This window comes from Falco biarmicus, chromosome 9 (genome assembly GCF_023638135.1).
Source record: "Falco biarmicus isolate bFalBia1 chromosome 9, bFalBia1.pri, whole genome shotgun sequence".
NCBI lineage: Eukaryota > Metazoa > Chordata > Aves > Falconiformes > Falconidae > Falco > Falco biarmicus.
The window spans coordinates 32,058,804-32,072,511 of record NC_079296.1 but is presented as its reverse complement, the minus strand read 5'-3'; the positions used below and the strand labels follow the sequence as shown (position 1 = coordinate 32,072,511).

General features: G+C 39.5%; 1 protein-coding gene across 7 annotated transcripts in view; it reads left to right on the top strand.

The window, feature by feature from the left end:
• WDFY4 (WDFY family member 4) overlaps positions 1-13,708 on the top strand; it is a 144,870-nt gene that overhangs the window by 58,184 nt on the left and 72,978 nt on the right. For all 7 annotated transcript variants that reach the window (XM_056352640.1, XM_056352639.1, XM_056352638.1 and 4 more), the window contains 8 exons: positions 284-445; positions 557-754; positions 2,229-2,346; positions 2,919-3,076; positions 3,513-3,751; positions 5,207-5,316; positions 6,281-6,472; positions 7,040-7,179. In XM_056352640.1, the coding sequence (XP_056208615.1) occupies positions 284-445; positions 557-754; positions 2,229-2,346; positions 2,919-3,076; positions 3,513-3,751; positions 5,207-5,316; positions 6,281-6,472; positions 7,040-7,179 (1,317 nt within the window). The remainder of the gene's footprint in view (positions 1-283; positions 446-556; positions 755-2,228; positions 2,347-2,918; positions 3,077-3,512; positions 3,752-5,206; positions 5,317-6,280; positions 6,473-7,039; positions 7,180-13,708) is intronic.

Sequence of the window (13,708 nt, the reverse complement as noted above, 5' to 3'; positions counted from 1 at the left end):
TTTTTAAGAACTTTAAGAATGTTTAAGAACTACTGAACACATAGGTGGATCTTACCCATAGCATTACCCATTTTGTTCATTCTCGATAAGGACATGCCACCTTTCTGATTGGGTGTGTCTTCAGTCTACAAGCTGGGAGTTGGCTGCTTGTGCCTTGCCTGACTTCTCTGTGGCCGCATCATGTTTGTTTATTTGCTTAGGAATACCTGGAAATGAGAAAAGATGAGTTTATGTGAGTGAGAGGAATGCTGCCTTGACTAGATGCACATTTGTCTGTGTTCAGCCTATTGCAGATGCAGAAGCCTCCTGGGAGATTGCCTATCCAGGGAACGTTGTCCAGTTTCTGTGCTTGATCTATCACAGTTATACTCAGGACCCTGTGTGGCATTGTCCTGACTTCTTGAAAACTTTGGCTATGGTTGCTTTCCATTCTGGACCACCCAAGGTATGTGCATCTGAGCCAGCACAAGCCCTTCAGGTCAGAAATGGGTTGCTAGGAGGAAAAAAAAATTTGAAGGAAGTATGAGTTAAAATGCATTGCTGTCTGCTTCCACAGGGAGGCTCTGAAGACCTTTTGACTCCTGATGGTCCAGCCATTGCTGAAGGGAAAGGCTGTGTTGATCCCTCCTCCTTCCTGCTCCTACCCCACCCTGCCAAGAAACATGTGTGGGATTTTGTGCGAGTCCTCCTGATGGACAGTCTTCTTAACATCCCAGCAAACAAACAAGGCCATCCACTTGAGCTGCTTCTTGAGGTCTCTAACGTAGTCATGAGGCTTTGCTTTAAGGGTGGAAGGACAGGAGGTATCCTGCTAGAGGCCTAGTGAAAAAAGTGCTGACAGTGATGGAGAGGTGCATTCCGTCAGCATTTTCAACAGTGTAGGACATGGCTGGGATCACAGCTCTTAGCATGCACTACAACCTGGCAGTTCTGGACAGTCTATGTAGAGAGCAGAATTACTACCTTTTCAACAAGGAAGAAGGGCCTTTTCTGCCTGCTTTGCATTGATTTGAACCAAGAAAATGCTGCCCTTAGACAACAACAAAGGCAGGCAACATTTAATATTGAAGTCAGGTGTGGAAAAAAAAATCCTTTTTCCTTAGTAATACCTGCTTGTCAGTAAAGCAGCCCTTGGATTTGTTGAGAACAGAAAATTTCACATGGAGCATTCCTGTGTACTGATGTTTGAGACAATAATTTATTTTCAGTGCTCAAATAAACAAAAAACAACTGTCTCCACTTTTAGTACAGATTAATTCAAGCTGTGGCAGCTGAGTCCAAATTATGGACTTCAACCACGCAAAGAACTGGAAAGAATCAGAGTCTGAATAAAGGGAAAATGGAAAACTTAGGCTTCGTCACCAAATTGTCAATAGCCCAAGTGTCCCAGATGTGAGTTCTGATGCAGACTTAGCTTAGTAATACAAATAGTAATGAATATAAGCTTGACTGCAGCTGTCATGATTTAAATCATCTTGCAGAGCAGCAGTTCCCTAAAGGTTTATACATTAACATCCCAAGGCTTGGTGCAGTTTAAAAGAGAGGATGGCTCCTCTGACTGTCTGAATCCTGAGCCTGCTAAATGGAGCTTAAATTCCCTGAGGGCAAGATCTCTTGGGAACCACATGTGAACCTAGGTTCTGGCCCTGTGCAAAACCTTGTTTGTGTTCAGTGTGCAAAGGGCAACGGTGATCCCCTAGAGTGTAGACCTGCATAAGATTTCCTGCTTTCCCAGCTAGGGTAAGAGGTACTGCCACCTCATCTGCTGCCCATTAACTGTCCACACATGCACTCTTGCTGAACTCTGCATGAGAGATGCCACATTGTCTTTGCATGGAGGAGTACACCAGATCTCTGATTTACATTACTGTGGATTAGCTGTCACAGCTAACTTCTCAGCTTGCACACCAAGGGCTAGTGTGCAAGTGAGGTGGAGTAATTGTCCTTGCTCTTTTGGGGCTGTTTTCCCCCTCCTTTTCTTAACACAGTGCCTAGGTGATAAGGGAAACATTGGGCATATTGAATTATCTCAGATAGTACTGAGTGTCTCTTGAAATTTCTATTCACTTCTTTGAGCAAAACTTTTACTGAATCTGATTTTTTGGCAGGAATAATCTGCCAAAGATCCAATGAAAGCAAACATCTTCGAATAAAGGCTGAAAGGGAATTTGAGTCTGTTTTCCTGGCTGTTTTTCTGCTGTACTAATATGTATATGGTCACTATGTAGGCTTCTCCAGAGGATGCCACCAGTGAACAGAAGAGACATTTTCAAACAAAAGTTTTGCTGTCTCCTATGGATGTCTTCCATGTTACCAGCCAAAGTGAGGGGAAAACAAGACCAAGAGGTGAGTGATGAGAATCAGAACATTAGCTAGCTAGTATTTAGCATGTAGCTGTAATTGCTAGAAAAGTTCGGTAACAGTAGCTAGGAGGACAGTCCAGCTCAGCAGGCTGCACTGCCCATTCACTCCTGCTGTAGACCAGTTTGCATAAATTACTGTAGTTTTGCCATTTTTTTAGACAGCCTCTTCATATTTTTCTCTCTTTTTAAGAACAGATTCTGAACATTAAAAAGAGACTACTTAGAAATAAACCTAGGCTTATCCTTGAGTGCTTCTGGAAATAACCCTGATAACTTAATAGTTGCTGCTCTCCTTTCTGAGTCATTACTTGGACAAGTCCTTCATGATAATGTTTTAGCGAGATTGGTTCTGTCCTTAGGATGGAGCTGTCATTTCCAGACTGAGTAAGTTATTTCTGCTAGAACTAGAGTGTTTTTAGGCAGGTCCCAACTCTGAGACATTATGGCGTGAGACTTTCCTTCTCTGCTCTGGTAACCTCACATCTCTCAATTTATTTATTTATTTTTGTATTTCAGCTTGTTTTGGAATAATCAACTCTCTTGTATCCTCTCCAGGGAGCAGTGATCCTCATGGCACTTCAGAATCAACTGCACCTGTATCCATGATGAATATTGCTTATTTTGTTCAGAAGCTGGTTGAGAAGCTGAACAGCAGAATGTTTGCTGCTGATCCCAAGCAAATCCTGATCTTCACTGCCAAACAGATTATGGGGGTGAGTCACATGACATTTTTTCCCAACTGCTATCAACATGTTGTAATGTGCTGTTTCATACTGAGGTCATGATACTGCAGTTCTCAAGAAGATGGCTGTAATCCATTTGGTGATTATGAATATTCCTGGGTTTATTGCATGAGCACATAATGGCTTTAAATGACAATCAAGGCTAGATGGTGCAGCATAAAGGAAGGATAGTTAGCTCTTTTGTGCCACTGTCTGTTGGCTATGTACATGTTGTTAAACAGGAATAAATTAATCTCTTACACAATTCCAGGGACTTCAGCAGCAGTACAGAAAAACTGAATTTGTATCTAACAGGTAGTTCAGGGAAAATAAGTTTGCAACGGCTTAAATGAAGTGAGAGAAGTTGATGCCGGGAGAGAGAGTTCTCTGAGCAAGCTAAGTACTCTGCTGTTTTGTGTTTTCACAGGTCTTAAAAAGCTCTGTTTCGCAAAAGGAAGTTCTTCTCAGTGCCCTGTACAGCTGTCTAAACAGAGCCATCCTGTACTGCCTGTCCCGACCACAACAATCGTTGCCTGAACAGCTTAATGTCTTGCACACTCTCAATGTCCTGCAGGAGCAGTGGGACATTATTTTTGCGACTTACAACTCCAATAACAATTTTGTCATCTGCCTAATGTACTGCCTTTGCCAGTTGAATTCGGGCAGGTACAAATGTTCATCTCAGTATGTTTGTTTACATCTCTGTGCTGTTATCTATGGGAGTGGGTGCAGAGGAGGAGATTTCACATTAGGTAATATCAATTCTGGGGAAATGCTAGAAACTGGATTGAGCTGAATTTTTTCCCAACTGTTATCAACATGTTGTAATGTGCTGTTTCATACTGAGGTCATGATACTGCAGTTCTCAAGACGATGGCCGTAATCCATTTGGTGATTGTGAATATTCCTGGGTTTATTTTGGCTAGTGCTTTATTCACTACAATGGTGATTGTTGTTTCAGTGAAAACCTGCTGCACTGCTTAGAAGGTCAGAATTTAATCAGTTAATACAATATCACCTCAGAAATGAGATGCACTTCCTGAGGTCTTTTCTTGATGCTTCTTATTCCAGCCAGATGATAATTCCCAGGCCCAAAGTGTTGGGGTGGTGTAAGGATTGCTTATATGTACCAAGAGCAGAAAATTTTTTAAAACATTAATTAAAGAGGTGTTATCCGAAAGCTAAACTTAGCAAATCCAGGGAATCAGAATTGTGGTATTTAAAAGAAAATCAGAAATAAAAATTGCAGCTTTGCATACCCAAGAGATTTGATTCTGCCATGTAGTAGTGCCTATTTATGATTGAAAGAACATAGGATGTTACATATATTATTGACAGCACTTCTGTGACCAAGTTCAGGTTGTCTGTTTGCCTTAGCTAAGTCTGTTGCATTTATTTTATTACTGCTGTGCTGAAATTCCTGGTCTTTTACCTACCATCTGGTAAATTATCTGTCATACACCCCACCCCACCCTCAAAGCAGCACTAACTTTTTTTGGCTGTGGTGATGCTTTCAATTACAATCACATGTAGATACTAACACCACGGTGTGAAGGTTTGTAGGTGTTTTGTGCTAGGTGCTTTATAAATTGAAGGAACAATCATTGATGCAAAGAACTTAGTAAGCAGTTCAGGTGTAGGGTACCATGAGGCAGTGTTTCCAACATAATGGGAGACACTTCTAGTGAAGAAATTCAGAGCAAAGAGATGGCATACAGGGTACTCAGGGGAGGTACAAGAAACCTGGATGTAATCTGGCTACATCAGTACAGCCCTGTGTTCCAGCTAATTGAGATGAATGTTAGATACAAGTGCACAAAGAAGTGCAGGGATAAGGTGTGTACAACAGAGCAATCCATAAGATCTTGTTGACTGCTTCTTAACTTTGAAAACCAGACTGGCAGTGGTTTAGTTCCCCCTTCCTGTAAATCCTGCAGTATCATGTGATTGGTATAAGCCCTTGAGCCTGGGAATATTGATTTACTAAATTAATCAAGTAGGAGTGGATGTGCAGAAATACCTTTAGCTTTTTTGCTATCCTCAGTTTGTTCTAAGTCTGGTTTTCTCACATCCTCTCTTTTTGTGTGTGTGTGTGTGTGTGTGTGTATGTGTGTGTCACAGCTGTGCAGAAGGTTTTGGGGTGGACGCAGAACCAAAGCTGGCTTTGTATCACCAGATTTTTCTTGCACCCAGCGAAGAGGAAAAGGGCAGCCTGCCTACTCCAGATGATGGTAAATTATGGCACATATTCTCTTTGGCTTATGGAGCAGGAAAGTGCCTGGCCTACACAGTTATCAGAAGAGCTTATGCAAGTGCTACTTAATTGTTTCTTTGGTCTATATGCACTGTAGGCACAGCACAGAGAAAGGAAAGTAGTGCTAAAAATTACTTGTTTGCATCATACCTGTTTATTCAGAATTCACACTCGCATCCTCAGGAGTAATGGGTATCAGTTTGGAGATCTCTTCCCCATGTTGTGACCAGTGTCAGTGCCCAGATACATATTTGTAGCTTTATTTCTGTTTTCAAGGCCTATGTGGAGCTTGTGTCTGTCTGTTGTACACAGGAAGAAATGTTTTGGTCTTTTAAGAGAAACACTGGAAAAATTTGGGCTGGATTCAATGTGTGGGCTGTTGGCTGAGCCCTGCGGCAGAGTGATACTTTATATATATATATACACACATATATATATTGGCTTGGATATGATGCAACCAAACAAGTTCAATTTGCAGGGAAATACAACAAAACAGCTCAGTACTTCCTTGTACAGCATCCTGTTACTGTGTCAAATTGTATCACAACTTGGTTACCTTCCCCCTGCCATCTTTAGTGATGTTTGGCAACATAAAGGAGTGTCCTTTATGTGCTTTAGCATTCTATGTATGATAATAACGTCATCAAAATTCTGATGAGATGTTTTTTTCCAAGGCAGAAACCAGCTAGAATCATCTGTTGCTCGAACTTGTTTCTTTCAGGGAGTTGAAATATAATGAAAGCAATGTCCTGCTGTTTTCTGTATTAGACTAACTAGCCTGGCTTAGAACCTCTGAAGGCAGTAGAAAAAATGGAGCAACTCCAACTGTCTCCAGCAGTTACTCTGGACCAGTGTTGTTCCAAATGAGATGCTTTTGCTTTCTTTTGCTTGACTTGTTACACAAAAATGATTCTTCATTTTTAGTTTCTTTTGTTTCCTAGTCCATCAGGAGATTTTGAGAATGGTAGAAATCATCTGGAAGCAGCTTATTTTTCAGCGGCGGCTGGCTCTGGAGGACACTTACAAGATGGATCTTTCTGTAAAAGGAAATGAGAAAGAAAGGGACATGAAGATAATGGAGGTCACTCCTTTATGGGAAGAAATTATGACAAAAGCTTGGCAACACTTGATAGGTCTCTGTTCTTTTACAGAACACTCACTGTAGCAAGCAAAGATGTTGCAGTAAATGTAGTGCTTAATGGAAAGCCACTGATTCCTTGGGTATACCCTTCCTCTGCATGTCACTTGCTAGATAAAGCAGATTTTCAGTTTCTCTCATCCAGGATTGTGATAAGTTTCTGTGTCATGCCCCAGCCCTTCCGTAATCACCTGGTGATGTTGTAGGGCTCGTGCTGTACTGCAAGAAAGAGGAATCTCTTTAGACAATTGTATCCCATAGGAGAATTTTAAAGGGAGGCTATTTGGGTGGAGAAGGGCATCCCAATGTGTGTAGTACTGCAGTGATTCAAAGTTCATGCTTGTATAATGAATCTGATTTATGGCAGAACTCTGTTGAGGCTTTTAAATAAGGACTTGAGATGTACATGTTAATTCAATGCTCCTCTTATAAATAGAAGGACAATCTAGCTGGGGAGAGACACTGCCATGTTGTGTCTTGTGTAACAGGAATACAAGCCCTCTACCTTCCCACAGGCTCAACTTCAAGTCTTACAAACTTTTTTGTCTGTTCTGGTCCACAGCATCTGAAAAGAAGCTTCTCCAGAATAAAGCAGGGCCAGGCCTGCCACAGAGCAAGCACAATTCCTGGAGTGAAAGCCTCTCTTCAGCTATTAGGTTGATGCCTGGCCGAAACACAAAGGAAATGACAAGAAAATCTGAGGTAACTTTTGCTCTTTGTTTCTTCAGGCTCTCTCACTGGTCTGCCTTTTATATGGCTCTGGAGAGTTTGTCTGGACTTGGGAGACTTCTGAGCATGTCTGTTGACATTCCCATTGTAAAATAGACACCTATTGCTGTTAAGGTTCCTTTTCTACATTGCTAGAAATAAGCACTAAGAAATAATCACTGATCTGAAGAACTTTGGTTGGAAGCCTTAACACCTCAGGTATTAATGCATACTTTTTGCATGAGGCCTAATTATTGCACTTGAAAGGAAAAACCCAGCAGCACGTGTGTGTTTGTACTCATAGGGCTCTGCTTGGGTCAGAGCAAGGTGGGGAGATGTCTGCTTTGCTGCTGCTTCTTCTGATTTACACCACTTAGGTAAACCTTGTCCTTCAGACACTGAATTAATAGAAAGGATCAGGTTGTACCATAGTACTGTCCTTTCATTTTTGTACTCATTATGAAATATTAACAGTGCAAACTTAGTTTACTGTCAGGAGATAGAGACAAGAGTTTACATAAATCAGGGATGGGTCTGGAGGGTATGCAGCATTGCTTGCACCAGCAATGCAGCTGGGCTATCTATTCCATGTGTGAGCTCCTCCTTTGTTGAGAGATAAGGCATTTCTGTTGTTTTGCTAGGTATTTGTCAAGAATACAAACAGAAAGCACCAGCTAGATGTTACTTCTTTTAGTGTTAGGGCTAGAGTAACCAGCTACAGGGCTGGGCAGCAGTGCATTGACAGAATATTGAGAGCTTTGGACTGAGCTTGTGTTACTGCAGTGCTGAACATATTAAGGTCTTTTTCTCTTTTGATGAGGAGACAGTGAGTTTGTTACAGCACCAGTTTAAGGTGTCTTAACCCTCTAGCTCGAGGTGTAGCAGATTGCAGCTTTATCCCCAGTGATGACTAGTTCACTTCCAGGTGTGTAGATACCCAAGTAATGTGTCTGATAGTACCTTACTGAGCTGCAAGTTTTTCCTCAGCATGCCACAGTATTCTTCTCATTCCTTAAAATCACTTTGCTGCTTACAGAGTGAGCAAGTTCTTCCCAGGTACATATGTAGACTGTGATGTCATACTACAAGAGCATCGACTATTTGCCCTAGGGTCTGTTTAATTATTTTTTTAAATTAATTTTGATTATTACAGCTGATTACACCTCAGTGAGCAATGTAATTGATATTTGTAAATGTATCCCAAGGAACATTTTGTACAACATGCTTTTTGCTGTTGAAGGTTAAAGACTCTGTTATTGGTTTTTCCCTAAATATGCCCACATCATTAGTTCCTCCAGTGAAAAGGTTGCCATCTGGAAAAGGCAGCACGGAGACATTATTCAGGCACAAACGCATGAAATTAGTGTTTCTGCATCTTCTGTCTCTCTTCTGCAAGGAAGCGGCTTGTAATTAAAGGAGCTGGGTTTGGAGGAAACATTACTCATTTGGTGTTATTCCTTATCATGTCAGGGACTGACAGGTCCACAGCTCTGATAAATTGTTCCTCTCAATGAGATATAAAAACTACAGTTCCAAATATTCTCCATTCTCCCTCTCCCCCCTTTCTCCCTCCAACCTATCTTTGAAAGAGTTTGATGCACTTTTCAGAGGGATGAAATCTAAGAGGAAGAAAATTATTTCTTTGCTCCTCAACAGCCCTCTTTCTTTGTATACTTTGTGCACTTCACAAATGAGGTATGAGGTGGAATTTTCAGTATCAAAGGAAATTGGGAGCACAAATTAACATTAAAAGTAAATGGTAATTGTGCTTCTAACTTGTATTTTTTTACTTCACTTTGGTAGCCACTGTAAAAATGCTGTAAAGCGATTTTTTGTATCATTTGCTTCATCTCAGGTGCCTTCTGTATTCACTTGGGAAAAATCTTCAGATACCAGCCTCGGTCTTCACTACTGCTATTCATGGACCTATGTCCTACATCAGTAGGCAGCTGGTTGAAATGAGATAAACCAAAAAGTGGCAGTATGAGCTAGATAGCAAGAGACAAAGCCTTTAAGTCCTGTAGTAAAATAAAAATACTTGCATTTACTAAGAGCTAAGGATGGTTGCTTCTAACTGAGCAAAGCCTATTAAATTTGAGAACATAGCAAAAATTCAGCTAGGATTTCAAAGCTTTGCCCAGTAGAAAGAAGAAATGGATTGGTTACTGGGTTATGAATTTGATTCCTTTATTGACTGAAATTAAACAAAGAGGTTGAAGCAGTAGTAGCATTTGCTGCAGATTAAAAAAAATAACAAAACAACAAACAAAACACACCCCTCAAAGCTATCAACTTTTCCCCTGTTGTCATCTACAGGATAGCAAGCGTGCTTGCTTTTGAGACACAGTCTTCACTCTGGAAAAAACAGTAAAATTCAAACTATTGACTCCAGCAAAGGATCAGGCCCCATGTTTCTGCTGTACTCAGGATCTCCAGCATCAGTGAAGCCAATACCCTGCTATTTGGTGACAAATGTTAGAATTAGCAATCAAATGCAGCTGTGTTTTCCCCATATTTCTGAATCCACTTTGTTATGTCATACTCTGCTCTGGGCTTTGTCTGGAAGGCATGATCGTTCAGAAAGGAGAGTGTGTTCACATTTCTGGTAGTAGAATGGTGATGATCTGCTCTGATAATTGCTATTTTGTGCTTTCTTGGAAGCCTGAGTAGCCATGCAGGAGTAAGAGGAGCACTGTACTAAGTCAGATTATTTTTTTTTAATGCTTACAAGTGACAGAGCCTCTTGAGTTTTACAGCAGGCCTGATCATGCCTGGTCTCCCCTGTTTTGGTTCAATAATCACATTCCTCTATGCCAGAAGCCCATATACCTTGAAAGAATGAAACAGAAAAGGTCTTTTTAATCTCAGCCTTTGCAATGAAGAGGTCAACAGAGACCTCCTAACTTGTAATTGCAAAATCAGTAACTTTATGGTAGGATTTTGGTCGCCAAACATACACTTGTGAAGACAGCTATAGATCTGACTTCCTTTGTGCTGGTTTTGTCACTGTCAATTGCAAGAGAATTCCTTCTAGTTAAGTGATAGGAGAATGCAGCCTTTGAACTCTAAGGATTTTTGAGCAGTCTAATGGATAGCTTGGTTTCTGCTCTGCTGCCCTTAGTGTATGCAAGGTTGCTGCAGAGCTAATGGCAAAAAAAAAAAAAAAAGCATTTAATGGTGTAGCTCTAGAAACCAGAAAATTCACTAAGTGTTAAGTTTGCCTTGATTGGGAATGATTAATTTTTCTTTATTTGGCTTCATAGTAAGAGCCCATTTCTTGTGCTTACTTTTGTAAGCAAAAGGTGGATTATTAAACCCACAGCAAATCTGTAAAAGATAACTGTATCAATGTGTCAGTGAGAGCTGCCTTTGTCTCTGTGGATAATTTTCTGAAGTCAGGAGCTCCAAGAGAAGACCTTTTGGCTGAGACTGTCAGACATAGAATCTACTTCAGTTCCTTTTTCAAAATTCTTCCTCTTAATTTTTTACAATGTAATATTTTATTTATTTATACTGATGGCTAAAGAGTTTTGATGTATCTGCTAAAAAAACCCTGCAAGTTTATTAACTCATTTATGAAACTGAGTTGTATGCCCTCCTCTTATCACTGAACAAGAAGATAGTGATATGGCCAAGGACCACTTCAATTCTGCAGTTTCTTAGCAACAGGTATTCTTGGTTGAAGTAATAGAGATGTCTCTTGGGCAAGCTCCACTGAAAGTTGTTGAGTCCTGTCTCTATAGTTAGATTTCCAAGAGGAAGAAAAACAGCCTCTCAAATGTCTTCTAGGAGTTAATGTTCCCTTTGAAGTCTGAGAAAGACTGAGGCATGTTTCAAACAACATGTTATTTCAAAACATTTAGGACTTTCTGTAGTTTTAGATTTACAGTAAATTTATTTTTAAAAGGTTTTCATGTGTTTATTCACCAGGCTTCTCTTAGGCCAGCAGCTAAAAGAGTTGCTGCTACAGAAAATTTTGTTACACCAAGAACAACAATCTTTTCAAATTTCACAGCCAGCAAAAATTTTTTAAAACTTGTTTCACATGTAACACTCATTCTTAAGATAAGTATGGCTAGTATACCTAGTATCTCTACTGATTCACCTGTAATGGTAATGCATTATATTTTGAGAAGTATTTAAACATAACATTTCCATTGGCTTCAGTGGGAATTTGAACTACAGGCTTAAATTCTTTCCATGCTGGAAATGTAAATCTCTACATCAACAGTTAAAGGAGTTTTTTAGTGTGTTTTGTAGAGTGCTAGGACTGACTTACCTAGTACAAATAATAGCTGCATCACAGATACAGAATTAGTCCTTTCTGGGGCAGGACTCTCAACCCACGTGATTCCATCGGGAAGGAGCACTGACGCTTCATTCATGCCTGGCTGTCAGTCTTGCTTCAGACTTTTTGCAGCCATCTTTAGGGGTTTTGCGTTAGGTTTGGGGGAAGAGGGAGAAATGACCTGTTTTAAATGGACATGTGCAGATCATACTCACAAATTCTTGGGTAAGATATCTGTGTGCAAATGTCTGTGTTTTTAGATGGTAGTTTTAAACAAAGCAGAAGTGTTTGATGTTGAACTGGAAGGCTGATGATGTATTCCTAGGCTCTTGTCAGGTTACAGGAGACTCAGCCCCAGGACATAAAATCCGTGTTAGCTCAAAATAGTATGTGTTGGTGGCGCATACCAACAGTGGCACATACCAACAATAGTGGGTGTTGACTTCTGTAAGAAAGAAGTTTTATCTGAAGTTTGTGGGCATGAATTTACAGAGACTTAGCATTTACCACCCAAGATGTCAGTGGCAACACTAGCAGCTGAACCCAGAGCTAAATAGTAGACCAGTGCCTTCAAATACTAGCTACTTCTTTGCTGCATTATTATAGCTTCTTTCAATAACTGACTATAAAATCAAAACTGATTGTAAAATCAAAACTGATGCTGACCAGGCTCATTTTTCAAACAATAATAGAATCACTGCATCAGGGGGTAGTTGTTTAAGGGGGGGGAGGGGTATGTGAGATACTGAAAGGGAGAGTGGGATTGAACAAAAATCTTGCTAATTTGGGATGAAGGAGGAACAAACAACATATTAGTTCATGGTAGGTGAAATAAAGAAAATAGAAAAATTTGAAACAATCACAATTATTACTTAAACATTTTTCTTACCAGTCAGTTGGACTTTTATCAACTTTTCAAGGTAACTGGGTTAAAACAAGCAAGCATACAATGATATTTCTTTGAAAAAGTGCATCATTTATGTAACATCTTTATCTTCATAATAGAAGGATAATCAACATCACTAATTATCTAATTAAGTTCATTAACTATCCACCAACAGTGCACCGTGAAGTTGACATTATGTTCTTCTGTCAACAAATGCTTTGATTTCTTAGGAAGTAATTAAAATGTAAATTAGCATGTCATTAAATGCACAAGGGAGGTTTGGAATCAAATATTCATTTCAAAACTGCTCATAGCACACATTTTTTTTACTTCAGTGAAAGCAGGCATTTTACTATTAATGATGTATATTAAACAATTTCCATTATAATATTATTGTCTTGTTTAATAACTGGCTCAAAGCTAAATTACAGTATGTTGCAGCAAGCTGGAAAAAGTTTCTTTAACTTTGAACAAAGAAATTTTATGTCCTCTTAAGCAGATATTGACACACTGCTCATTTATCATTTTTCAGATTGTTTACAAGATGATAAAGAAGTAATTCAACAGGTCAATAAGTTAGATTAAAACTGCATGAAAACATAAAATGCAGAGGTATCTGATTTTATGTAATACAAATCACTGAACTTTCTGCAAAGTATGGGAATAATTTTCACAGTTTTTGAAAATAACTGTTTAACAGAGAAGCTGGAATAATAAAGGTTGTGTGATAATGAATACAAATTATTAGGCTGACTCAGATCCGCAGCCCACTCACCCCACAGTCTATCCCCTAAAAATCCAGTACTGGTTGCTACAGGAGATGGTGTATGGCAGCACAATGTACAGTACAAATTCTGTCCTAGCAAAATTGTTCCTCTCTTGATTTGTATCAGTTTTATCTTAAAACCTGAAATACAAGAAATAACCTCTTCCAAAACTTTTTGTGGGTAACTATTCAGAGGGATTTTTTTCTGTTTTTTTAAACTTGGTGATGTCCTGTGGCAGTGAAGTCCCTTAATTTAAGTACACGTTGTATGAAAAGATATTTTCTTTTGTTTCCTATGTATTTTTTAAAGCTAGAGATTGTGTCTGGTTCAGGTTTAAGCTTGGATACATGATTTCAGTGAGTGGAGTTTAATGTTTAAAGCTGTTGGCATTGAAATCTCATCTTTTAAGAGCTGCTAGTTGCAGAGTTTTATTTTCACATAACAGGCAATGCCAAACGAGTTGAATGGTATTAATGGGGATGAAAGCAGAGTTTTATTTGCTTGCAGAGAAACTCTAGAAACAAGTGCTAGCCACTGAAACAATAATATTTTTTCTCAGCTGAATATATAGAAAGACAAATA